The following is a 27,853-nucleotide window of genomic DNA, read 5'->3' as shown; positions in this document are numbered from 1 at the left end:
GTGAGGTTTAGGCGCTGTCTCTTGTTGCTCCCATCCCCTAGAGCCTAGGGGCAGAAGTAAAGAGCAGAAAGTTCACATCTCTTTCCAGTTCCCCTTCCTCACGCCTCTGGGGCCGAGTGCCCATAGGGGCAAGGCCCTGAGCGCTATGCCACCGGGGCCACCAGGCTGGGTTGGAGGGAGGCTGGACCTCGGCGAAGAAAAGAAAACAAACACAGATGTGTTTGGCTGGGACCGGGAGCGAGAAAGCGGTTCTCGCCCCCACCCCACCCCCACAGGGTGCGCGCCGGCCCTGCCCCCTCTCCGGGGTTTCCCCGGGCGCTCCTCTCGCTTTCTCTTTGTCTCTGCTGTTCTTTCTCCGGCTCCCAGGTTCCCACCCGCTCGCTCTCGCCCTCTGGAGCATCCCGGGCCCTTTGGCTTTAACTTTCTTCTTCCCGGGGTTAAAACTTTGCTCGCGAGCGGGCGGCTGCTTGCCGACGTTATTGGCCGGCGCCCCGCCCGGCGGCCCCGCCCCCGCGCTCCCCTCCGCCCCCCACTCCTAGCGCGAGTGGTGGCGGCGGCGGCAGCGGCAGCGGCGGGCGGCGGCGGAGCCTTCGGGGGCGTGCGTGCGTGTGTGAGTGCGCGCCAGCGAGCGTGAGTGTGTGTGTGCGCCTCGGGCGCGGGCAGGGCACCACTCCGACCGCGGCGGGAGCCGGGCGGCCGCGTCGTCACTTGGGAGGAAGAGGCGGCAGCGGTGGCGGCCGGGGCCGGGGCTGGGGCAGCGGCGGCCGCGCCGGGCATGGAGCTGGCAAGCCCGCGGTGAGACAGGACGCGCCTGCTAGCCGCCAGCGAGAGGCTCTCTGCCGTCCGGCGCGCGGGCTCCCCGGCTTGGGCCAGGCAAACTTTTCTTTCTCTTTTGCCATCACTTAGAGGTAAAGTCTCCTACGCGGAGTCCGCAGCGGGGACGCGACTGGGGAGGGGAGCATTTATGAAGGACCCCAGGTGGCGGGAGAAAGGGACGCTGAGCCGTACGGGGTTGGGGGATCTGGAACCCTGCTGCGACTGAGACTTAAGGGAGCAAGGCGAATGGGCATAGCTGCGGATGAGCAGACGGGCGCGGGCATGCTGGGGAAGCAGGGAGGAAGGAAGGGGCGCGGGCGGTGCAGGCTTGGAGGCCACTGCGCTCGGGGGTCCCCCGGACTTTGGGGGAGCGATGTGGGCAGTCTTGGGGTTGGTACCCCGGGGAGTAGGGCACTTGCCCGCCACTCCACCGAGGGCTGTTGGGCGCGGGGCGGGCTGGCTGCTGGCTGGCTGAGGACGGCTCCCCCTCTCTCCGCAGGCGCCTGGTGCGGCGGGCGAACCGACTCCTCGGCGCGGCGGGGCCGGGGCAAGCTGGCCACGGCATGATGCGCGCTGTGTGGGAGGCGCTGGCGGCGCTGGCGGCGGTGGCGTGCCTGGTGGGCGCGGTGCGCGGCGGGCCCGGGCTTAGCATGTTCGCCGGCCAGGCGGCGCAGCCTGATCCTTGCTCGGATGAGAATGGACACCCGCGCCGCTGCATCCCGGACTTTGTCAACGCGGCCTTCGGCAAGGACGTGCGTGTGTCCAGCACCTGCGGCCGGCCCCCGGCGCGCTACTGCGTGGTGAGCGAACGAGGTGAAGAGCGGCTGCGCTCGTGTCACCTCTGCAACTCTTCGGATCCCAAGAAAGCGCACCCACCCGCCTTCCTCACCGACCTGAACAACCCGCACAACCTGACGTGCTGGCAGTCCGAGAACTACCTGCAGTTCCCGCACAACGTGACGCTCACTCTGTCGCTCGGCAAGAAGTTTGAGGTGACCTATGTGAGCCTGCAATTCTGCTCGCCGCGGCCAGAGTCCATGGCCATCTACAAGTCCATGGACTACGGGCGCACGTGGGTGCCCTTCCAGTTCTATTCCACGCAGTGCCGCAAAATGTACAACCGGCCGCACCGCGCGCCCATCACCAAGCAGAACGAGCAGGAAGCCGTGTGCACCGACTCGCACACCGACATGCGCCCGCTCTCCGGCGGGCTGATCGCTTTCAGCACGCTGGACGGGCGGCCCTCGGCGCACGACTTCGACAACTCGCCGGTGCTGCAGGACTGGGTCACCGCCACCGACATCCGCGTGGCTTTCAGCCGCCTGCACACGTTCGGCGATGAGAACGAAGATGACTCGGAGCTGGCGCGCGACTCCTATTACTATGCGGTGTCTGACCTGCAGGTTGGCGGCCGCTGCAAGTGCAACGGCCACGCGGCGCGTTGCGTGCGCGACCGAGACGACAGTCTGGTGTGTGACTGCAGGCACAACACGGCCGGCCCTGAATGCGACCGTTGCAAGCCCTTCCACTACGACCGGCCCTGGCAGCGCGCCACGGCCCGCGAGGCCAACGAGTGCGTGGGTGAGTGGGGCGCCGCGGCGCCGCGGGCGGTGGGTGGAGACGCGGGAGGGGGGGCTCCTGGACCTTGCAGCGGCGGGTTCTCCGGAGCGACGGAGTCACGAGTCCGAGCATCGCGGGATAGTGGGTTTCGGAGACCTTACAATTGCTTCGGGACGCGCGTTCCGAGACGTATGGGACCTGGGAGGGGTGAGATCAGAGCGGTCTGACCGCTCGGCCAACACCCGGTGTTGCATCCTCTCACCCACTTCGAAACCAAGAGGCTGCTGGTGAAGTGGCCCCGGAGGTCGGGAGTGGAGGGAGTGGTTTGGAGAAAATTTGCCGACAGGTCTTTCTAATCCCAGATGCAAACGGAAACACATTCACTGCCTTCCTCTCAGTTTGCTTAGTGCCTGGGGTTCACCTCCGCCCCATCCCCCTTTCCTAAGGCTGCAGCTGGGCGCGCGGTTGGGGACCGGGGACGTTCCAGAGTCACAACCACGAATCTCTTGGGAGAAGGCAGAGAGCTCCTTGCAGCTTGGAACCAGTTGGGTACCAAGCAAATGTCACTCTTGCACCCTCTAATTCTCTTTTTATGGTTTGATTTTCTTTTTCTTTTTCCTCTCCCCCTCCCCTCGTTTGAACAGCGTGTTCGTGTTAGCAAGAGGAGAGTGATGTGATTTCAATTAATTACTATCTACAGATTACAAAGGAAACCTCAGTGACTATTTTAAACTAATTTAATCCTGGACCATAAAAGAAGTCTACTAGGTTTTTTTGTTTATTTGTTTGTTTGTTTTGTTTTTGTTAGCTCCGGGGTTTCGTGAAATTGAGCAGTTTTGAATTAACTAAGGATCCCGAGTCTCGATTTTTAATGGAGTTTCAATCCCTGAAAGAGAGATCTGACAAACCCGGCATTGGTGAATACGCCTGGGTCAAAAAGGAGGATAAGAAAGGATATGTTTTACTTCTGAATTGTACAACTTTGTTGATGCAGAAGCTCCCAGGCATCAGTTTTTCCCAAGGCAGAGAGAGGGAGGCAGGGAGGGAGGGAGAGAAGGAGGGAAGGAAGGAGGGAGGGAGGGAGGGAGGGAGAGAGAGAGAGAGAGAGAGAGAGAGAGAGAGAGAGAGAGGCAGACCACGTTTTCAGTATTAGATGTAAATGTCTAAATCTGACAGTGATTGTAATGAAAATCATTTAGCCCATAAAATGCCATTTGGTGTGCATCTTTTGTGAACATACAGATCCCCCCCCCTCCCAACCCCAGAGAGCCATTGCAAGTCTCTTCAATCGCTTCACCCTCGGAGGCACATTGCAGAGTTTGCTGGTCCCCACAAACACACGTTTTGAAGTCTGGTTCTGATTAATTGTGTCATGTTGTTGTCGACTAGTTTGTGCCTCATGACTGTGGGTGCAGGCTTTTGAGCAAGCGAATGGAAAACATGTCTCGGAGGGTCGGTGCACAGAGGCCCAGGCTGGAGCCCTGGTCTGCAGACGCCTGGGCCCCCTGTTGCACTGCAGGGCCTCCCATTTAAAAATGCAGTGCGTCCCAGCCTTTTCGGACCTAACTGTGTGTCCCCTAGCCTTCAAGGGACGGAAGAACTAGCTTCCAGTGAGAAGAGTCTTTTGAGCATCTGCAAAGCGGTGGTGTGCAGACTTCGTAGTGGTCTTGGAGAAGAAAGTGTCTTTGATCTGTTCAGTTCCCTGAGAAATGTTAGTTTTTACCCCGTCTCTTCTTCTCTTTGCCTTTCCTCTTTTCTTTTCTTCCTTTTGTGTGGAAAAACCCTTTATTGGCACTTAAAGGGATTCCCAGGGTTTTGCTATCAGTTTTAGTTTGTATGTGCATATGAAAGATTTGGTCTCCAGCAGGGTTTAATTGGACAACCGTGAGTGGGTACGTTGGTGTGAATAATCTGGATCTATGCTATTATAGTGTTACTAGTGCGAAGGTCCCTCCATCCATGGTATTGATCACCCCTCACTCCCATCCCTCTCTGTCACTTAGGATTTGAAAACACAACCTTTCAGTTGTTATAATGACGGCCCTGGACTTGAAATCATCCCTGCAGTTTAGGATTTTTTTTATTTCCACCAAAGCACTAACTTCACACAAATTGGATTGACCCCCCTCCCCCTTTTTTGTGCCAAGTTGAGCAATCAACATATTAACTAATGTAATTAGCAAGTGGTTTTTGTTCAAAAAGTTTAATTAGGCCTAGTAAGTACATAATCTACATGACAAATGATCGGCTAACGATATTTTTTCAGGGTTTTTGCTGAAGTTATTTTAATTCTTCGTAGTTAAAGCATCTTTAAATCTTGCCAATTATTCAGTCATTTCATAAAAGCCAAGCCGACTAAACTCTGTTGAAGTTATTTATAGTTTCCTTTTTGAATAGATGTTCTGATACCTTGTAGATAGAACTGGGAACATCAGATTGAAGTTGCCATAAAGTCTTAATTGAAGTTCTAGTGATTTTTCCATCATTCTGTTAGAAAGAAAGCCAACAAGGACAATTTAGGAGTGATTTACAGCTAAAGGTCCAGCTTTTTATGAAAAGGCCCTGACGTGAAGATATGGGGATGTATTAGGATTTGACAGGTGTTCTGAGATACTGAAGGGCACTGCGCAAGGAGAAGCATTAATAAATCCTTCACATAGCAACTTTGTACCTCCAGCAACTCAGACTCCCGCCCCCTCAACATAAGCCCATTTTGTGAATTTCACACTGTTGACACACAAATGACGCTGCCCAGATTATTTACAATTAAGGCAAAGGATTGTAATTTTTTTTAATTAAAAAAAATCAGTCTTGATGAAACAACCAGCATCACTGTGCTGTTCTGATTTTTCTTTAAGAAGTAATCAGATATGGTTTATAATAGGCCTAAATTAGCCTCCACTCCCTCCTCAACCAAGTCCCTAAGAACTGAGACTACTGAGTGTCCTCCAGCAACTTAGAGATTCCTAGGCAGTGTCCATGTCTCCTGTGTTTACTCAGGCCAAGCACTCATTTCTGTTATTGCTTCAAGGCAAGTTTCTCTGCAGGGCAAGTGCAAGCTGTTGTGAATGCAATTTTGAATTTCTTCTGGACAGGAAGTATTCTTGAAGTAGTAAGAAAGAGAAGACTAGTATATATAGCTTTCCCTCTTGGACAGCTCTCAGCAGAATAACCATATGTTTTCTTCCACCCATGTATATTAGCAGCGTTCCCATGCTTTTATACACATGTGTGTGTACATTGACTGTGTAAAGACGCACCCATGCATGCTGTGTGTGTGTGTGTGTGTGTGTGTGTGTGTGTGTGTTGGTGTGTTGGTGTACACTGAAGGGAAAGTGCATGGACACTTTTCAACCACCTGGATGTCTGGACCCTCCCCCTCCCTCTCCCTTTCTCTCTCTTTTGGAAAAAGAGCATCTAAAGACCATATTGTGTTTCATAAGTTATTGACATCGGTTTTAATCAGTGTCTCCCTGATATGGGAGTTGTGTTAGTATTTAGCACCTGATGAAGCATGCTGTTTAATCTTACTGTGGGGATGTCAACATGAGCCTCTGCTTGGTTTGTGACAGGTTGAGATTATGAAAACTCGTTTTTCGACTCACTCTATAGCTTTACATTGCCTAGCTGTAACCCAAAACCCACACAAAAGACGCCTTTGCAAGATGAGCACCGTGCTGGCCTGGCCTCCTATGGTCATGGGTACCTGCAACATAATGCTCATAATTGTTTAAACATGGCTTTGAGGAGGGGTGCGGTCCAAATGGTGCAAGGAGCCCTGGTGCTTGGGGCACCCTTAGCATTTGTCAAGCAAGCGGGGTTATGTTGGAGGAGTTGCCATGAAACAAATCCAGTACCCCGCTAAAGATCCTTGCTATATTAGAAAGCCAAAAATATTTGCTGGCTCGTCCAGAGCCTGGCATCTCACTGTGGAAGAGTATATTTTTAATACTCATAGTAATTATTATAATTACTGTCATTATGATGATTAACTCTTGAGGGCTTATTCTTTGCCAAGCACTCACATTAATTTAGTTATTTGATCGTTGTGACTCGGCAAATAATGGGCACTATTATTGTCCTTATTTTAGAGATGAGGAAACCATGGCCTAGAGACATTGCATGGTTTACTCAAAGCCCGGAGCTGGGAGGTGGCAAAGCTGGGCCTCCGGCCCTTGAATTACACTTCGTTTTATTGCATGTGCTGAACTGCATCCACACGGAATGGCTGTATGGACCATTGAAAGAATGAATGAGTAAGCGTGTTATGTACACATAGAAGGAAAGGCAGAACAACCTGTTACTTCTTGCTAGAACTGGAGGTTGTTTCCTTAGGTATGTTGGCTTGTAATATACCATAGTGTTATTTTATTATATTAATGCATACTTAAACATAAGGTTGCAGACAGCTTCTCCTCTGTCATAACCAGTGGGGCTGGTGGGAGCTGGGAGAAGTATAATTGAAGAGGGTTCATGTCTATGTATCTGTCTGTCTGTCTGTCTGTGTGTCTGTTTGTCTGTCTGTCCGTCTACCTACCTATCTATCCATTTCTATCTGTCTGTCTGTCTGCCTACCTATCCATCCACCCATCCATTAATTGATCTACCTATTGGTATTTATTTATATGAATTGAACCTGCATCTTGGTGCATGCTCGGTAAGGGACTCATTACCAAGCTGAGTTTACATTTCTTTGTGTGTGGAGGTCAGAGGACAACTTGCTGAGTTAATTCTCTTTACGCCATGTGCTTCCTAAGTTTTTTCCCCTTTGGTCATAAGGCCAGGAGGCAGGCTCCTCTACTCTCTTAACCACCTCTGGCTGGCCCTTTTTTGGTTTTTATTTTTATTTTATTTTATTTTATTTTATTTTATTTTATTTTTGAGACATGGTCTCTGTAGCCCGGGCTGGAACTTGTTGTGTAAACCAGGCTGGCCTCGAACTCAGAGATCCACCTGCCTCTGCCTCCCAAGCTCCGAGAAGAGCATCTGCTACTATGTTGAGGCCAAATCTTATTGAATTGTTTCTTTCTTTCTTTCTTTACTTAGACAGAGTCTTGATAAATTGCCCAAGTTGACCTTAAATGTAAAAAAAACTTTTAAAAGGGTGCTATTTATTTATTTATTTATTTATATGTCTATGAGCAGTTTTTTGCTTTGTTTTGTTTTGTTTGCATGTATGTTTACAGTGCTTTGGGACCATCTGGGTGCTGGGCATCGAACCCATGCCCCTCTGCAAGAACAAGTACTCTGAACTACTGAGCTCCATCTTTAGTGCCATGGCCCTGAACCTTTGATTCCCCTGCCTTAGCCTCCTGTATACCTGGGATGGTAAAAGCTGTGTGTCACCAGGCCCACAGGTAACAAGTGTTGAACTCAGCGGCAGAGGCATTCTCAAAGGTGCAGGTGAAACAGAGCTGGTAGTCCAAAAATCCTCTTTAAAAGAACCTCTTTTTCTCCCACCCCAGAGCTTATCACCCTATTACCTCTCTTTAATACGGTGAAAAACAAATGAAGGGACCAGGAAGTGGCTGAAGGTGTTGCTGGAAAAGGGCCTTTGATGGAGAACGTGGCGTTCTGATCGTCAGCCTGATGCAGTCAGGACAGTCTGCTGCCCACGGCTGTCACTGTCACTGAATTCTCTAGGCCCTAGGCAGCCAGAGTGAGGTCTCAGCTGGGGTCCTCATTAGCGCCTGGTGCTGGTGCGTGAGGAGGCTGCCCCCCAGCTCTGTGCAGGGAAGTCAGGGCCAACCCCCTGGGGCCTGAAGGCCTGCATTTTCAGGCTCTGCCCAGCTCTCCTTTTAGCCCTGCCCTGCCTCCTCTCTGACCTCCTCCTCTTGGAGAAAAATGAGTTCCTCGGAAAAGTATTTGAGACTTTATGTCCAGAGTAAATATTGGAAAGGCAGCGGGTTGCAATGCAGACGTTCCCTGGAAGGAATCCCCCCTCCCCCGTTTGCTGCCCACAGCTGGTATCGATATTTCCTTCTTGAGATGAGTTGTGCTTTTCATTAAGTAAATTTTTTGTCTTGGGATTAAACCAACATTGTATTCTTAATAGACTTTTATGTTTACACTTCAAACGTCCACTGGGTTGTTACTCGTGTTATCTTGATGGCTTCTACAGTGTCTGCTATGCACACTGGCTGCACCGAAATAAATGGCTCTCCGGGGAACTGGATTATAAAACAGCTTTATCTGTGGATGCACAAGGATGGATATTTTGTGAGCCAGTTTTCTTTTCTTTTCTTTTCTTTTTTTTCTCTTTCTTTCAGAAGCGACCAACATGCCTTGCTTGGGTTTCTGTAGCATCTTTTATTATGGGGAGACAAGAGGTCTTGGGGTGCTTTTGAACCGATCAAGACTTAAGCCTTATACTTAAAGAGAGTAGCATGCAGCAGCATTTTGCCTGTCTTCTAGAAACCTCGGAAGGCAAGTGTTGGTTTGGGTGGCCCTGGAACCCGCAGTTTAGACCGTCATTCACAGGTGGTTGTCAGGTTGAGTCCTGAAGGCAAACCACAAACCCCCACCAAGAACCAGGCATTGTCCGAGGTACTCTCTGTATGCTTTGTTCAATTAATCAGATTGCCACAAGGAACAGAAGCCTTTCAAAAACAGATGTTGCTGCCACCAAAGGGCAGTTTGTATACACAGGGACCAAGTGGGGACTCGTCTGCAGGGCACATCGAAGAGAGCAGGGGGTATCAGAGGCATTTGTTTCTGAGACTGATCACATAAAAGCCGTGTCCTATTATAAATGACTCCCGGGGACTGTTGCTCTGAATGGAACTGGAAAGAAGTGAGCTACCCAGGCCAGTGTGCTAGACAGGGGCAGAGCTGCCTGCTGGCGTGAGACTGGACTGCTGGGTGGGAATGACCTTACCACTCCCAGGTTCTTACTCTGATTTCAAAATGTATCTTTATTGTAAACTCAGAACTAGGCTTTCCATTTACTTGTTTACTTTTGGTTTTTGATACAAGGTCACCCCAGGGAACCTGGGCAGCCTGAAACTTCTGTGTAATGTATGTACCTTCTGAGTGCTGGGATTGTAAGCATGAATCCGGCTGCAAATAGATTAGAAATACATTTTAATTTGCTTTTGTTCTTCTCTTTTCTTTTATTTTTTTGAGCTGGGTGGTGGTGGTGGCACATGTCTTTAATCCCAGCATTTGGGAGGCAGAGGTAGTTTAAGGTCAGCCTGCTCTACAGAGGGAGTTCCAGGACAGCCAAAGCTACACAAAGAAACTGTCTCAAACACACACACACACACACACACACACACACACACACCTGCAGAGGTCCGAGGCAATGGATCTCCTTGGAATTGGAGTTACACGTAGCTGTGAGCTGCTTGGGAGTGTGGGTGCTGGGAGTCAAACATGGGTTCTCTGCAAGAGTCGTGTGTGCTTGTAACCACAGAGCCATCTCTACAGCCTCCTTAATTTACTTTTAAAAAGCTTATGGGGCTGGAGAAGTGACTCAGTGGTTAAGAGCATTTGCTGCTGCTTCACCAGAGGACTGCAGTTCCGTTTCCAGCACCCACACAAAGTAGCTCACAACTGCCTGTAACTCCAGCTTCAGGGGGTCTAATGTTCCCTTCCGGCCTCCATGGTCACCCACATCCATGTGGCATACATTCACACAGACCTCCAGACACAGATATCCCCTCTACAGACACACAGACACACACACAGACACACACACACACACACACACACACACACACAACTAGGGAGCCTGAAAGAAGTGTTACGTTGATAAGATGCCTGTCATACAAATCGAGACCTGGGCTCATATCCCCATAACTCATGCAAAACGCTGGGCACGGGACACTTGTATTCCCAGGACTGGGGAGGTGGAGGCAGGAGGATCCTTCAAGTGCACTGGCCAGCCTGTCTAGTAGACTTGGTACGCTCCAGAGACACTGTCTATATCACAGGTGAAGAACCATTGAGAAAGACGTCCACTTTTCCATCTCTGGCTTCCACATATGTGTGTACACACATATAAACATGTATATAGACCCGCAACATGCATATATACAGTTATGCTCAAGCTTGGGTGTAACTGAGGGAAACTTTGATTAGCATGAACAGATCCTGGGTTTGAGTCCTAGCCCTGCAATAAGCCAAAAGAGCTTTATTTAAACTCTCTGAAAACTTGCCCTGATGTCCAGAGCCAGAGACCTATTCAATGGTGAATTCTTTTTATTTTTTTATTTTTATTTTTAGCAGGGAGAAAGTTCTGGCAAATGCTCTACCACTCTGTAATGGTCAGATTGTAGAAATATTTGTCCTGGGCTGTGAGATAATTTACTGGGTAAAGCACTTGGCTGACCTCAGTCTGCCAACTTGAGGTCAGATCCCCAGAACCCACATGAAGGAGATAGCAGCAGAAGAACAGACCTAATGCTGCTGCACACCCATGAGGAGACGAGAGACAGGGAAGCCTGGCATATACGGGGGTTAAACAAAATTGGGATCTTCTGCCTCAAGCAAACTGGAAGGTGAGGCCTGGTAAGGTTGCCCTCTGATCTCCATCTGTGTGCCCTAGGACATGTGTGGCTGCACTTCACACATGCAGCACACACGTCACATATACCACATGCACCCATCCCCATCCCACCCTCACACATTCTCATCTCTTTCAAAGAAATACCAGTCCTTTCCCATGTTCAGCTTCTGGGAGGGTCTGGCTGGGCATAGGTTCAAACCTGCACGCATTACTTGCGTCAGTTCTGTCTTCTGATGGAGAGAAGGGTCTATGACCATGAATTGATGAGATGGGGGAAGGTCTCTTGTCGGAGCCTCTCTGTCTTTATATAAACTCCTACCCTAAGCATCCCTTGATCTGAGGCAGCTGCTGGCATGTCATGCATAAAAGGAAATGCCACCTGAAGGGACAGGAGTACCACCAAGAAGTAGAAAAGATCCCTTTGCTGTGCTCTGTGTGAACTCCTCCCTGGCAGTCCCTGGGTCATCTGCCTGTGGGATTCATGCACTTGCTAGGTAGGGCTGACGTCAATTCACATCGCAGCAGCACACAGAATGATGTGATAAAGACCCAGGAGGAAGAGGGATCCTAAATGGAGGAGACATCTAGGTTTCACAGAGGGTTGACTCTTCAGAGGTCACAGTAGATTGGTTGGCTGAGAAACTTTTAAGGCAGAACATGATGCCCAGTACATCACAACATGGGCAGAGCTTGAGAGTCTGGGCCTTGGGGGATGCAGAGCCCACTCCTGTGGGATCTCATTTCGCTGTGTGTACAGCCACATTTTAGTTGGGGTGGGGTGAGGTGGGGTGGGGTGGTAGTGACCCCTTTCTGCTCCCTCTTGGATGGATGTTGCTGAAGTTTCTAGATTTTTTTCCCCCTTGAAATATTTTTTTTTTCTGTTACAGATAAGAGAGATTATTAGCTCTCACATTTGATTTTCATGCATTCCTGAGGCCCCACACTTAAGTTAGACAATCTGTAGGACCACAGACATCTTGAAAGGGGCTGGCTTTGGGTAACTGAGGTCTAAATAAGGAAATGAGACAGATCTCATAATCTCTGGTGGCCCGTATGTTGTGCAGTGTTCCATATTCGAAGTCCCAAAGTGATGAACACTTCCTGTCTTTTAGGCTTCCGTTTTCATTGGCTCCTGTTTGGGGTAGCTGTGGTGAGTTCCTGTGTCTGCTCCGATGCACAGGGAATATGTTCCAAGGCACCCATTTTAGATATGTGTAGTTGTGGATAACACTGTCGTATACATATATTTTTGTACATATATTTTTGCCTGATACCTACCATGCCTATTAAAAAGTTTGATGTATATATTGAAGTAGGCATGCTAAGATTAGCAATAATGAAAGGTAGTATGCATCTTTAACAATATGATTTAATAAAAAATGAAAAATTAAATATGGTCTCTTACCATCACTGTGGATTTTATCGACCTCAACATGCAATTTTTTCCCTTCTATATTTGAAAACCTTTCTCCTTTTAATTTAAAGGAAGTGCTTTCTAACATCTCTCTGACATATCAGGACTGTGAGCACCACTTCTCTTGTACTTTGGGACCATTCTTAAGCAGAGCAAGTACTTCAACATGCACACTGTGATATTTGACAGTAGACCCGGTAACTGAGATATAGCCAAGCAATCAACTGAGGGGTAGGATAGACAGCCTGGTTGCATTTGGTAAAGCCTGGTTCACATTCTCAACAGTGTGAGATCCTACCATAGTGCCCGGTTCAAAAGTAACAACCGATTGCCTGTTTCTGAACTATTTAATCATTTGTGATCGAAACCCCAGAAAGCAAAACCTTGGGAGATGGGAGATGGGAGATGACTGTATCTAGTGATTGCATCCCCTAATCCTATCTGGAGCCGGTGCTGATGTTGCTAATTAACTGCTGCATGGTCTAAGTCCAGAACTGATCTAACAGTACCGAACTACATGAGGTGAAAGATCACCTACCATTTTTCACTGTAGACTGTTTTCGTGACCTTGTCCCTCCCCATCCACTGTGCAGACATGTACCATGAGTTGATGTTCAGGAGTAGTTACTGTTGAGGTGGGTCTGTTGGGTTTGGCATGTAAGGAAATAGAAAAAGATGCTCTTTTCCTTACAGATACTGTGTATGTGGGAGAGAAGACACTTGTCCGTGTGAATGGGCTCTCTCAGAGTCTAGGGCACAGGGGAGGCACTGAGTGCAAGCCGTATTCAGATTTGGCTTCTCTACCAGGGAAGGATTGGGTGTATGTCCATCCACGTAATGTTCTCCTCCTGAATTTGTTCTAATGTAGTGTTTTTGATCACACAAGATTCTGAGAAACCAGTTTCCTGAAAAGAGTCGTCTTTCCAGAGTGTCAGCTTGGAAGTCCCAAGCAGGTGCTCAAAGCTGCAGAGGATGTTTTTGGAAAAAAGCTTGTTCCTCCCTAGCCTGGGGTTAGACCCGGGTGGTTGAGCCTCCCCGACACGTGTGTGAATAGTTCTTCCCTCCCGTCAGGACCAACCTGGGCGATGTTGAGGGTGTGGACTCTTCAATGGTTACCGTCTCAGCTCTGCTTACTTTTAGGCCTGTGCGGAAAGTGTTGAACAATAATAGCACCAAACCCAGCATGAAAAAGGAAACGCATTGTTTTTACAGATACAGAATCTGGTATCGGAAGCATGGAAGTACCTTGGGGACTGGGCGGCCTCTGGGCAGGGCTGTTGGACACAGGCCCCCTGTCCACAACCTCGTGGCCAACTTGTTTTCTCCCGGAAGCCAGACCTCAGAGGTGGGCAGATTGATCTCAGCAAGCTCTTTCTTCCCAGACACAACCCCGTCTCACTTTGTGGCTCAGTCCTGGAGAAAAATCACTGAGAAAGAGCTTGGCCTCTCAAGGAAGGAAATTGGATCTCCTTCCAAGCCACAGAAATCAGCCCTTTGGAAACCACGGACTCGGGCAGGTTGGCCGTCAGGGTACCCAGATATGCTAGGGAAGGGAGAGCAAGGCTGAGCGGCCCTCTGTGTTCCTTAGCCTTAGTTTATTTGACTGAATCCAAGGTAGGGAGCCGTTTCTGGTTGAAATGAAAGCTGTCTGCCTGAAAAGCGAAGCTCCATTCCTCCTGATTCACGGGACATTCTCGTTCTGAGCCAAGGTCAGGGCACACAGCGTTCCGTTTAGTAAGGTGTGAGAGCTCAGGATAGATGTGGGGATTTTGATAAGGGAGGCCCTTTCTGGCTTTTGGTGCCTGGATCTAGATCCCAACCAGCACTAGGATTAGCACTTCAGCCTGCATCAATTGCCTATTAGCTCGAAGGCCCAGCTTAAGACCACTGCACGGTAAGCCTCAAGAGGGGCTCCGAGCATGGCTGGAAAGAGGGCGTTGATTGCAGACTCGGGGCAGGGTGGCTCTGACCTTGTTCTGAGCACCTTGTAAATAATCACCCCAGTAAGGGCTGCACCAACCCAAGGAGGTTGGTTCTGTCATTAATGAGTAAACTTCTTTGTGGTCGTGTAGCACATGACACCTCGGTGCTCAGCTCCTTGACCTGTCAGGCGGTGCTCACCACACTTGCATAGCCAGTGTCCCTGTCGGGAACAGAGTTACAGACTGGGAGCTGGGCTGTCATCCCTGCAGGGCATTGTGCCCCTTAATGTCCGCCAAGCATGGATTTTGTTTTTGTTTTTGTTTTTTTTTAACTCTCTGCAGATAGGATAGTGTTCTGGGTTTTTAATTCTGATACTGCCATAGAGGTGATTATCTGTGTGGTCATGATTCCTGAGTTTTATTTTTGTCCTAGGATTTTGTGTTAACAGTATCCTGGTATATTTCTCCATTCTACATAAATCAGTGTCTACTTGTTTTCCTGAGTTTGGTCTATTGGGAAAAAAAAAAAAGCATAGCTGTGATCATACATATGCATACTTTTTTTGAAGCATGTATGAGTGAATTTCTGCCAGGGATAGATGAAAAAAGAAAAAGGGGACTTCAGGGCCCTAGAGCATGAGTGTCCTGGTCAGCTTCTGTAGACAGTGGCAGTATGTTTGGTGGAAGGCAACTTACTCCTTGACATCCATATAGCCATTTCCCAGGTGAAGAAACTGAGGCCAGGCAACTTGTCCGAGGTCGTAAAGTTGTTGAGATTTAGAGACCTGACCTTGTGGCTCTGGCATCTTGCTTTCCCTTGCTGGGCCTCTGGCCCCTCCCCTTTAGTCTGTGCCCATCCTGGCAGGAAATGTTCATACTGGGAAGCAAGGGAGACTGGCTGGGGACTCGATCCCTGACTCGTGACATCCACGGTTGGACGGCTGAGACCCTGTTTAGCTCTGCGTGTGTGGTGTGGTGTGCACAGCACTCTGAGCCACACTGCCTCCCCCCCACCATGGGGCTTGCAGCCTGCCTTGCCTCCCCAACCCCCACAAACAGCACCTCTGCATTGAAATGTATCTCCTGTCCACTCCCTCTGGAGTTCCCTCAATAGACGCTTCCTTCCCTCAGACTCAACCCACAGTGCCTCCCGTTTCTCCGAGGAGATGATGTAGGCCTTCTTTCCTTGCCCTCCCACATGTTGGCTCTCCTGATCTGTGTGTCCAGCTGGAGGAGTTTTCACAGAGTGGGCACACCTGAGTGTCTGTGCTAAAATCAGGAAATAAGATAGTTCCAAAAGGCCCTTAGTTCCCTCCCAGCCCCCGGGACCCTAGTGTAGGCGAGGTTTGACTTCTCCCACCGCAGAGGGAGGGCCTCACTCTGTGGGTAGCTCAGGCTCCCCTCAGTCTCCAGACCCTCTTGCCCCAGCCTCTCCAGTGCTGGGATTCTAGGCATGCATCGCTGTGCCAGGCTCTCAAGTCCCGCCTGCTTTTGAACTTCATAGAAATGAAATCATACTGTGTGTTCTCCTGAATATCGGAGCCTTGTGCTCGGCATTATTCCTGTGAGTGCCATTGGCGCGCCTTCTATGGTCCTGGTTAGATTGATGGATGATCTCAGGTTCCTGGGAGCACGGACGGATCCTCCTCATTTTCTCTGCTGACCTTTGCTCACAGTGAATGATTTCCTTATGTGTTTTGGACTTTCTGACTGTGAGCTTATTTTTATTTCAGATTTTGTGGAAATCCCTCTGGTCCCAGTTATGGAAATGACCCAGGATTTTTTTTTTTTTTTTTTTTTTTTTTTTTTTGGCATCGATTCTGCCAAAAACTGGACTGGGACCAAAGTTTTCACTTATTAATTAATCACCACGGAAATATTATTTCAAACGGGGAAGAGTATGCATGCAATCTCCAAAACCGCCCAGGCCTGATGTCTCATTTCTCCCTTTCTGAAGGGCTTTGACGTCACCGAGACTTTGAGGGAGAAAGACTTTCAGTGTCCCATACTCAGAATGCATTCGGGACACCCCCCCCCCCTGTTTGTCACCTGGACTATTGCTACAGTTGCCCACCCACTACTGGTAACCTTGCCTTCATGTCAGTTGCCTGCCCTTCCAGGGAGCACCTGGAGCTCCGACAGTGGTTGGACTGCCGCTCCATTCTGTTCTTTTCCAGCCAGACTCTCAATGTGCTAGATAATATACTTTTTACATTCCTGACACTGGCACTTTTGTGTGTGTTGGGGGGGGCATTAGGTGTGCACAGATGTCATGTCTCCAGTCAAGTATCATCTTGGGGTCACCATGGTAACAGTCTCCCATCTTGCTAGTCCATGCTGTATATCACCTGATATCACCGTTATCCGGCTCTCTTTCTTCCTATAACTTTTACATCACCTTCTAAAATACACCATAACTTACTCAGCATGTTTTGGGTTTTGTTTTTATTTATTTTATTTGCATGAATACACTGAAGTTGTCTTAGACACACCAGAAGAGGGCATTGGATCCCATTACAGATGGTTGTGAGCCACCGTGTGGTTGCTGGGAATTGAACTCAGGACCTCTGGAAGAGCAGCCAGTCCTACAGGAGTATGAACACATGGTATGTAGGTGTGTGTATACACCACACAGAGACAGCATGCACACAGAGGCACACTGAAGCCAGAAGAAGGCATCGGGTATCCTCCATCACTCTGTGCCCAGTTGTTTGAGGCAGGGTCTCTTCCTGAATCCAGGCCATACATTTTCTTAGCTGGTTTGAGGGTCAGCAAGCGTAGCGATCCTAGAATGCCTGGCTCATTGCATAGGGGCTAAGATCTACCAGTCCTCGTGATTGTGTAGTAAGCACCTTTAGTCTTACTATGAAGCCCAGCATGGCGTGGACCTTGTGTAGACCAGGTTGGCTTTGGTCTCATAGTGGATCAGCTTGCTTCTGCCTCTGCCCGTGAGTGCTGGGGTGAAAGGATTAGGTCCTGGGAACTGAACTCAGCTCCCGGGGAAGAACCCGGATTGCTCTTCACTGCCAAGCCAGATCTTTGAATCTCCGAATCTCCGGATCTAACACTTGCTACATTGTAACACTTGAGTGTAAGTTTACTAGAGAGCAGAAACCCTTGGCTATTTAATTTACAAGGGGCCTGGCATACTGTTCACCTGGTGATCTCAGCCCTAGAGAGGGTGAGGCAGGAGGATTGCTGTAAGTCAGAGGCCAACCTGGGCAACAGAGTAAGTTCCAGGCAAGTCTGTATTTTAGAGTCTCAAACACACACACACACACACACACACACACACACACACACACACACACACTTAAAAAGAGAGAGAGAGAATGCAGATCCTCTCTCATTTGCAAGGCCGTCGTCTTTTCTTGGCTCGTTTGCGAGCTAAAATCCAAGTCCCAAAGCCTATTTGCAGATCTAATAACCAGTCCTTTCCTGTGTCTCTCTCCTTTCTCCTCCCCAGCTACTCACCCATGCCTCATGACCTCTGGGGACTCAGTGGTTCCCTGGATTTTCAGGCCTTCAGATTCTCTTTGCCTCTGCCCTCTGAGCATCTCCTTTTATTTTATCCTCACCAGGTCTGCCATGCATCGCATGTATTTGGGAATTACATTCTGTTTAGCATTTCTCCATGTTTGCAGTGGTCGGGGTTCTGTATTACCTCAGTCTACTTCGCTGCCAGAGCCTAAGATCATATATTTTCATCTCTTCTGCATCTGGAGTTATTTATGACATGCCGTGTGAGGTAAGGACGGCCATTGTTTTCGTCAGATATTTAGCCAGCTGTTCCGTGACAGCTCTTGAAAAACGTTCTTTGTCACAGCCCTGAGATGCTGCGTTTATTAAATGCCGGAGCGTTGTATAAACTTGGATCTGTTCTCTGGATCTTCCACTTTGTTTGACAGCTCTATCTATTTTCCTGTCACTTCCTATCTGGACAATGCATCTCAATGTCTGGTTCAGGATTCGCTCATCCTTTCCTCGTCGTTCTCATTGTTATTACCTAAGATGTTTTGCATTTATTTATTTGTGTGTGTGTGCATGTGCACGCATGTGCGTGCATGAGCGCATGTCTCAGCAGGTGTGTGGAAGTCAGACAAGTTTACTCGGCTTTCCAAATATTAATTATCTTATATATTCATCCCACAATGACCAAAACCAAGAAAATTGATGTTGACGTTAGTATCCAACCTGCAGACCTTCTTTAGCTCTTGGGTGACTATTCTTTTGTGTCCTTTTTTGGTCCAGAGCAGAGCCCACCCAGATCTGCTGTCTCCTTGGATGTTAGGCTGGGGCAGCCTCTCAGACCTGAAAGGCCTTCACATACTTTAAAGAGTCAAAATCCTATAGAAGTGACATCATACCCTTGGGTCTCCTTTCCAGTGGCTGCAGGACACCAAAGGACAGAGAATTGCTTCTTTCTTTCTACCGTGTGGGTCTCTGGGATCAAACTTGAGTTCTTAGGTTCATCAGCAGGTGTCTTTACCCAACGGAGCCATCTTGGGTTCTTTACTTTTTGCTTAACTCTTCAAAAAAAAAGTATTTATCCCTACCCACCCACCCCCACAAAGCAAAAAAAAAAAAAAAAAAAAAAAAAAAAAAGAGCTAGGCAGAGTGGTGCATGCCTTTAATCTCAGCACTTGGGAGGTAGAGACAAATGGATCTCAGTGAGGAAAGGCTAGCCCGGTCTTCATAACTCCAATAGCCAGGTCTACCTAGTGAGGCCCTGTCTCAAACAAACAATTAACGAACTTTGAGTGTTTTGCTACACGTATGTGCACCATATGCTTGCATTGCCCAAAGAGGCCGAAAGAAGGTACCGGGACCTTGGGAATTGGCTCGAGTTGCCGTGTGGGTCCTGGAAGCCGAGCGCTAGGCCTCTGTAAGAGTAGTAAGTGTTCTTAGAGGCTGCGGCGTCTCTCCAGCCGCTGGCTTGGCCTCTGTCTTTTTGTTCGTTGACCTCAGATGAGTTTGCCATTTTTTTTTCAGCTATTGTTCTGGCTTGGTTGTGTTTGCTGGCCGGATGAGTTGCTCAAGTTTCATTTCAGGAGTCCTTGATAATTGGATGAAGGTGTTGTTAAGGTGGACTCAGTTATAGTCAATGATTTTAAGTAGTCACTGCATCAACACAATTCTGTATAACAATGACTCAATCACTTAAATGTCTCCATTGGGGTTGTTAGAGTGTCTGCTCCTTGTGTGTCTCCCTCTTTTTTTTTTTTTTTTATTATTATTATTCCAGATGGACTTTTAAAACAGACGTATTGAGATATAACTGCTGTTCAGTGAATCACACAGACTTTGAGAGTGTGATATGATAAGTTTGGTCTGTGTGTGTCGTACCACCAGCATAATTAAGACAAAGGAATCAGCTCAAAACAATCCCCGTGCTCCTTGGTTGGTCCCCCTCCTCCTTTCTACTCCTGTGCTTTTTGTTGTCTTAGCCTTCCTCTTCTTAACAATGAAAGGGCATACTAGTTATGTGTGTGTGCACATGTGTGTGGCGGAGGTGCACTCAGGCCATGGCACGTGGGCGGAGCCCGGACTTACAGGAGTTGGCTCTCTTCTTCCACACTTTTACACACATGGAAGCATACACTTTGTAGGTGTGTGTGTGTTCACCTGTGCAGGCATGTGTGGAGGTCAGACGTTGATGTCACTGAGAAGTCTTCCTCAATTACTCAGTGCCTCTTTACTCCCTCTCCCCACTCTGAGTCCTGTCTCTTTGACTCGCTGTCTCTGTGATAACTCTCCTTCCTTCCTCCCTTTCTCCCTCACTTCCTCACCTGTACCCTAGGGTTGCAGGTGTGTTCTGCAATACCTGGCTTTGATGTGGGTGTCAGTCACACATACTCAGGTCTTCATGCTCATGCTTGGGCCATCTCCAGCTCTGCTTTGCATTCTTCCTTCTTCTGCCCTGTGTGGTTATTTGGATTTCTTATTCATCACTGATGTGTGTGCACTGATAATATAGAACATGGCTATGCTACACAGTCTGCCTGCTGATCTCCCTATAGGCATTCAAGTGGTTTGCAGTCTGAGGCTGTTTGTACAGATACAGCAGCTGAGGACATTCCTGTGTAAACTGTTCTGTGGAAGTACACTTTCTTACATCTCTTTGGGATTAAATGCCTAAGAATGGGACTGGAAGCTGATGCACTAGATGCACGTTCAACTTTCTCAACAAATATTTATGTATTTTAGATATATGAGTGCTCAGTGCCAAAAGAGGGCATCAGAACACATTACAGATGGTTGTGAGCCACCATGTGGTTGCTGGGAATTGAACTCAGGACCTCTGGAAGAGCAGTCAGTGCTCTTAACTGCTGAGCCATCTCTCCAGCCTCATATGGCCAACTTTTAAAAAAGAAGTTGCAAATTATTTTCTGGATGCTAACCTAGCAGTCTGTGAGGGTTCTAGCTTCTTTGCTTCTAATTTCTAATGGCTTTTGAAATGATCAGTCCTGTTAATTGAGTCATTCCTATAGTTATACAGTAGATGGCTTTACAATTTTGTCTAAAAACAGAAGCATAGAACAAAGACATTTATTTATGTTTTTTATATACCTCTCAGGAGAATTGATGGATTTCTTTGTATTTGAATCATCCTGGTTGGGCCTGGTTGCACATGCCTTTAGTCCTAGCACTCAGGAGGCAGAGGAGGGTGGGTCTCTATGAATTCAAGGACAGTCTGGTCCACATAATGAGTTCTAGGCTGAATAGGGCTACACATCTGGTCCTGTCTCAAAAACAAAACAAAACAAAACAAAACAAAACAAAACAAAACAAAATCCAACACCTTGCTCCTATCTAGTAATAAACTTGCTTTTGATTATGGAAGATAATTTTCTTTCTCATTCAGTCAACAATTAATGTTGCAGTTACGTACAGAAGGCTGTTGGTCTCTTTTTTCAGGGCTGGGGATTGAAGCCCATCAGGGTCTACTGATGCTGTAAGTGCTGTGTCCCTGAGCTACCTTGACAGTGCCTTTGTGATTTGTGTATTAGTATGCTGCAACCTGCAGCGGTGCTAAATTCATTTAAAATTAGTTTCTACAGCGTCTCAGTTGACTTCTGAACTTTCCACCATATAATCCAAAAGCTCTGTAGCCCCTTTCCCCCCTAATACTTGGACCTTTAGTTTACCTTTTCTTGTCTTACTGCACTGGCTACAACTACAAGCTAATGACTTGTAATAATGTTGCGAGTGTGCCTTGCTTTGATCCTGAGTGCCTAGGGACCTACATCATAGAATATGTTGTCTGATGCTACTTTGAGGTAGATAGGTAGATCTCCTGTTCCTGGTCTTCTTCTTCTTCTTCTTCTTCTTCTTCTTCTTCTTCTTCTTCTTCTTCTTCTTCTTCTTCTTCTTCTTCTTCTTCTTCTTCTTCTTCTTCGATTCAAGAATATATAGGGTATTCCTATCTCTCCATTTTGTTCTGTTTAGTATTTGAGACAGGTTTCATGCAGCCAGGTAACCTTAAGTTCTCTATGTACTTGAGGCAGGCCTTGAACTCTTGATCTTCTTGCCTCAGCCTTCGAAGTACTGAGATTCTAGGCTCGTGCCACATGATACCTAGGTAGAATATTAATCATTTAAAGATAACCAAAATTAACTAGTTTTCTGACTTGACCGTTAATCCAGTGGACTGCATTGATTAACTTCTGAGATGCAATTCATACTCCATTTGTAGGTTTATGGATGACTCCTTACAGTGAGTGTTTTTTTCATGGTTCACCTGTGTTTTAACACATGTGCATTTCTTTGATTTTTATGGCTGAGTAACGTACAGAATTTTATTTATTCATTTTTGTGTTGTGTTTCTCATTTGAGTTATACTGAATAGTGCCGTTTTCTGCTGTGAATGCTGATGTGATGTGGATCTGTGTTGCTGTGGTTTGGAAGAGTAAAGTCAGTCTCCTGTGGGCTCCTGGATTGGAACACTTGTTCCCCACTTGGTGACATTTTTGGAGGACATTATTGAACCTGTAGGGGGTGGAACTGTGATGGAGGAAGTTTGAGGTTTTATAGCCTGGTCCCTTTTCCCTTCCTCCCTCTCTGCTTCCTGTGTGTAGATGAAATGTGATCCCTCCGGACACGAGGCTGACCTCACATTCCTGCTTCCATGGTCTCACTGCCACGGTGGACTGTGTGCCCCGAAACTGTGAGCCCAGATAAACCCTTTCTCTCCAAAGCCACTTTTGTCAGGATATTCTGTCACAGTAACAGCAAGATAACTAATACATGTGTATTTAATTCTTCAGTATGTACCCAAGAATGGAATTTCTGGGTCATAAAAAAACCCATAGCTTTTTGAAGACCAGCCAAACCGATTTCTCCCCAGCTGCACTGTTCCCCGCCCCACAGGCATCAGAGAGGAGGCTGGTCCATTGATACTCAGCATTTTCATAGGTATTCTGGTGTTGTGTGTGGCATCTCACTGTGGTTTTGTGATGACCCGAGTTTGAATTAGTCATTGAAAGTTGTATGATTCTTTGATATTATTTTATTTTGGATATTTAGGTCTATGTTTGAAAGTGAGGGATGTCTGAGTTTTCTTTTTGTCAGCTTTTGCATCAAGGCTGTCCTTGCTGTAGCAAACAAAGCAGGGAGTTTCCACTCTAATGGCATGGAAGCAGCTGGTCCTGGTAGTTTTGATAGAATGAGCCCATCTGGGTCCCTCCAGTTTTGGAAGTAGTTACTTGATAACCATTTCAATTTATTCCATACTTCAATGTTGGTTCAGGAATTTTCAACTGCTCTTTTAGTCAAACCTGGCCATTTATTTTCCAAGAAAATAATCCTTACCCAGATATTCATTTTTAAGCATAGTTATATATAGTGATCACAAAAATATATTAAAAATTTCCATATGTGGCTCTGTCATCTATGTAATGTCGAATAGTAACACTTACTCTCGTTCCTTGCCTGAGTTCGCTTGCTTTCTTGACATTCCTGTGAGTGGCGATGGTGGTGTCAGGTCATGCTTGCTGTTAGGTTTCTGTGTGCTGAACCCCAGGGCTTAATTAAGTACACATCATTCAACAAATCTTAACAAGGAATCAGTAGTGTTTCTCCGTGTTGAGTAGTGAAGACATTGAACTTGTCTGAAGCCACACAGCTACAATGGGCCTATCTGTTTTCAGAGCTAGTGTTCTGCCTTCTATCCCAGGCTGCTACTTTTACTATTTTTTCAAATCTTACTACCATTGGTGATTGAGTGATTGTGTTTGTGTTTATGAGTGTGCACACATGCATGCCCCAGTGCGCTTGTGGAGGTCAGAGAACAGCATGGGGGTCCTGGTTTTGTCCTTTGACCGTGTAGATCTCAGGGATCAGAACTTGTGTCATTAGGCTTGGCAGCAAGTGCCTTTCCCACTGGGCATCTTGCCAGCCTTACTGCGTGCTTTTGAACACAGTTTGTTTTCTAAGTTTTTACTTTTTTATCTTTGCTAATTTATTATTTAGGGTATTTGTGGTCCTCTTAATTTTTGTTTAACTTTCAGCTCAACTATTTCCTTTGTGTATATCAATAAACCATTTAAAGCAAGAACTTTCCCTCTCTACTATTGGCTTTGGCCACTTTTGACCACTTTCCCTGTATACATTTTGGTCTATGTAGTTCTTATTGACACTGTTTTCTACAAGGATGAGGTTATTGTAGAGTGTATGTGTGTGTGTGTGTGTGTGTGTGTGTGTGTGTGTATGATTTAGTCAATCATATTGTGAATATATGTGTGTGTGTGTTCCTGGAGTTATTTATAAATAAATAATGTTCTTTTTTTTTCCTTTTCCAGATAGTGCCTCAGTATGTATTTCAGTGTGGCCTTGAACTCACAATCCTCCTGCTTCTGTGGGAATTATAGGTATGTCTTACCACATCTGGTTCCAGTTTATTTTATTGAAGCTGGTAGAGAGATTTCATCTTTGTTTTGAGGAACTGAAGTTTGGACACAGGGCCTAACACATGCCAGACAAGCATTATATGCTTAGCTGTATATCCTAGGCCTTCTTTTCCTTTTATTCAGACAGGGTCTCACCAAGTTGCCCAGGCTCGCGTTGAATTTGTCATCTTAACCTGCATCTGCCACCAGTTCTGGAGACTTGAAAAATACATATTTCTCTTAGATTTGTTCATTTTCATTTATGGGTATGAGTATTTTGCCGATCTGTGTGTATGTGTATCACATGTGTGCTAGTGCCCACCAAAGTTAGAAGAGTCATCAGATCCCCGAGACTGGAGTTACAGGCAGTTTTAAGCCATCAAGGAACTAAACCTGGGTTGTCAGCAAGAACAGAGAGTGCTCTTAACCACTGAGCCACCTCTCCTGCCTGCTGGAAGACTTCATTTTTTTTTTTTTCAGAGTAATCTCATGAGTCTATACAATCATTTTGTCAGTGCCAGTGGGAACCAAAGAACTGGGTTTGTTGTAGCAGCTCAGTACGTTGATGTAATCAATCATACTGCAATCATATTATTCACATACTCTATTATAACTTTTCTTGTTGTGGCCCAGGTCCAAAACACTTGTAGTGGAACACTCCAACATATACTAACTCCGCATGCTTAACAGATTAGTTGACAGAACCCCTTGACCTTTACAAAATTCAGAACTGTGCAGAAGCATCTACCACAAAGTCAAGGCATACTAGGAGAGAGAAGTCAAAGCACAGGCCTCAGGTACAAACCTGCTGCTGGTGCTGGGGATCGAACCGGGGCCCTAAGACTCGTGTGATTGCTCTACCATGAGCTTCACCCCAGTCACAAAGCTGCTTATTTCCTACTGACACCACAAAAGTGGACTGTGTCCCGCGCTTCAGTGTAGCCTGACTGACGGCAGGACTACTCCCTGGCACAGTGGAGTTGAGCAGCCCCGCTTTAGCTCCTGCATGGTTGTCAGATTCACTATTCCGTGCTTCCAGGGCTGCAGTGAACTGGGAGTGAGGGCTGGAAGCAGAAGAAGCAGACGAGATGATCACACGAGTGAAGCTGGAGCCTTCTGAACTGACAGCTGGCTGTGTTCGTTGCTTTGGCTCGCTCCAGACTCTTCACGAGCATCTGCCCTGTTGTCTTTTGGCCTGGCAAATAGAATTCATTCTGTAAAGAACAAGATGGCGAAGCCCCTAGGCATTGTGGGATGCCACCTCGGAGTGAAATAGGACCCCCAATGGCTTGGTTTGGCCGTGGAAGTGCTTAGTTCCCGTGGCTGTATGGAAGAGAGGTTCCACGGTCAGCTTCCACGCCTGCCTCTGTTTCCCCTCATCCTCCTGCTAAGGAGTGATTAATTCATGGAAGGAAAGATGGGATGCTAAAGAGAGGAGTGGGCTTCACTCAGCACCACCAAAACAGGCAAGGAAAGGGATGGAAATTATTGAGCTAAGTATCTTAATTTAAGAAATTAGGAAAAAAAATGAACAGAATAAGGCAGAAAAGGAGTCAGGGAAGGAAAAGGAAGAGATAAAAATAAGAGCAGAAGCCAATGAACTAGAAAACAAATATTCAACAGAGAAGACCCACCAAAGCCAAGCGAGGGTGGTTTGGAAAGAGTAATACAAATAAACAAATATCTGCAGAGAGTAGTCAAAGAGGAAAAAAAAAATGAAGAAAAAAATACCATTGGGAATGAAAAGGAGCCCTAAGCACAGAGCTGGCCCAGAGTTGTTTTGTTTTGTTTTATTTTTTAAAAAGGTTAAGTTGGTTTTAGATTGCTTGCCTAGGGTACCCAAAGCATAGGTTCAAGTCCCAGGCCACCTTTGAAGGTGAGATGAACATATATGGATGACAAGGTTGCTCTGTGTAGCCCCAGCTGTCCTGGAACTTGCTTGTAGACCAAGCTGTCCTTGAGCTTAGAGACCTGCCATTGCCTCTGGGGTGTCGGGATTAAAGATGGTGTCACCACACCAGTGCCACCGTGCTCTGGCAGTGCTAACAAGTCTGGAAAGCATAGTTCCTGTGCTTATTAAATCCTTGGAACATTTTTCCATAGATCAGACTGTTGAGCATTTGAATAAAAAGTTCTGCATGGAAACAAAGTAGAAAGGGCTTAAGTTGGATGTTATTGAAATTCCAAATGTGTGTTTTAAAGGACAGTATCAAGAACATGCAAGGCGGCCTCTAGAGTAGGAGAAAGTGGTTGTAGCTCTTATAAAGGCGATGTCAATAAACTTGGAAATGTCCTTTAAAAGATAATGAAATTTATAACTAGGGCAAAATCCCCTATATAGTTCTCCAAAGAAGATATACAAGTGGCAAGTAAGCCTGTGAAAAGCTGTCCAACATCATAGTCTGCCAGGGAAATACAAAGAAGAAATGCCCGAACTAAAATCAAAAGGATGGATAAGGGGCTGAAGAGATGGCTTAGTGGTTAAGAGCTCTTGCTGCTCTTCTAGAGTATTGGGGTTTGGTTCCTAGCACCCCTACCAGCAGAGACACATGCCAGCTATAGTGCCACCTATAAAGCCAGCTCCAGGAGAGCTGATGAGGCATTCTTCTGGATTCCATGTGACTCTCAACCTGCCACACAGTATACCCTGCACACACCAAGAAGACATAGATAAAAATAAATCTTATTTTAAAAAAGGGACAGATAATAAGCGACAAGCTGTTTCAGTTCCTTTTCTCATCGGTGTGGCAAGGTATTTGACAAAAGCCACTTAAGGAAGAAGGCTTATTTTAGTTTGTATTTAATAAGGCATGGTGATAGGAACAGGAGAGGGCTGCTCATATCTGCCTGTGCTGTTAGGAAGCAGAAAATGGACACAGGCTAGAAAAACCTCAGGGACTTGGGGAATCTTCTGAAGGACCCAGGTTCAATTCCCAGCACCTACATGGCAGCCCACAACCACTGTGTGTAACAAATCCTAGGGGATTTGACATCCTTTTCTGCTCTCTGTGTGTACCAGGTATGCATGTGGTACATAGACATATATATAGGCAAAACACCCTTGAATATGAAAATAAAATTCAAAACAAAACAAAACAAAACAAAAAACCCCCTCAAGGCCCAACCCCAGTACCTACATCCTCCAGTGAGGTTCACCTCTTCAAGGTTCCATAGCCTTCCTACACACCATAAGCAACTGGGGAGGGACCCTGGGCTCAAATAGATGAGCCTGTCTTTTAATCCATAGCACAAGTAGTGTGAAGATGTAGAGAAAGAGATCCTCAACACACTGATGGGAATGTAAAATCTTGTAGCCATTTTGGAAAATAATTCCTCAGAAGGAATTAAATATGCTGTTATATGACTCAATTATTCCAAAAGCCCTATTAGAAACATCTACAAATGCTCATGGCAGTAACAGCCACACAACTCATATAGTTAGTCCAGATGTCTATCCACCCATGAATGGATAAACTACACATGGTAGGTGTATATGATGAAAACTTGCTTAGCCCTAAAGAGGAAAGGACTTCTATATGGCAAAACAAGGACAGCCTTTGCGAACCTAAGAGTAACTAAAAGAAACTGATTACTATCATCATACATCAGCATGCTATCCAGTCACTTAAAAAGTGGCCAGACTCGTCAAACCCACAAAGGTAGAAAACAGATTATTAGTAGGCAGAGACTGAGGGAGTAGGGAGTGATGGCTAGTGGGGGTGGCTTTCCCTTTTAGGGTGATAAA

At 46.9% G+C, this 27,853-nt stretch overlaps 1 protein-coding gene across 1 annotated transcript in view; it reads left to right on the top strand.

Moving 5' to 3' along the window:
• Positions 1-696: 696 nt before the first annotated feature.
• Positions 697-27,853, top strand: part of Ntn1 (netrin 1) — a 178,653-nt gene continuing 151,496 nt past the window's right edge. Inside the window, exons 1-2 of the mRNA XM_021212484.2 lie at positions 697-908; positions 1,316-2,397. Coding sequence (XP_021068143.1) covers positions 1,380-2,397 — 1,018 coding nt within the window. The 5' untranslated portion in view covers positions 697-908; positions 1,316-1,379. The remainder of the gene's footprint in view (positions 909-1,315; positions 2,398-27,853) is intronic.

This window comes from Mus pahari, chromosome 14, assembly GCF_900095145.1.
Source record: "Mus pahari chromosome 14, PAHARI_EIJ_v1.1, whole genome shotgun sequence".
Taxonomy (NCBI): Eukaryota; Metazoa; Chordata; class Mammalia; order Rodentia; family Muridae; genus Mus; species Mus pahari.
The sequence above is the reverse complement of the archived record's forward strand: the minus strand, read 5'-3'. Positions and strand labels throughout refer to the sequence as shown.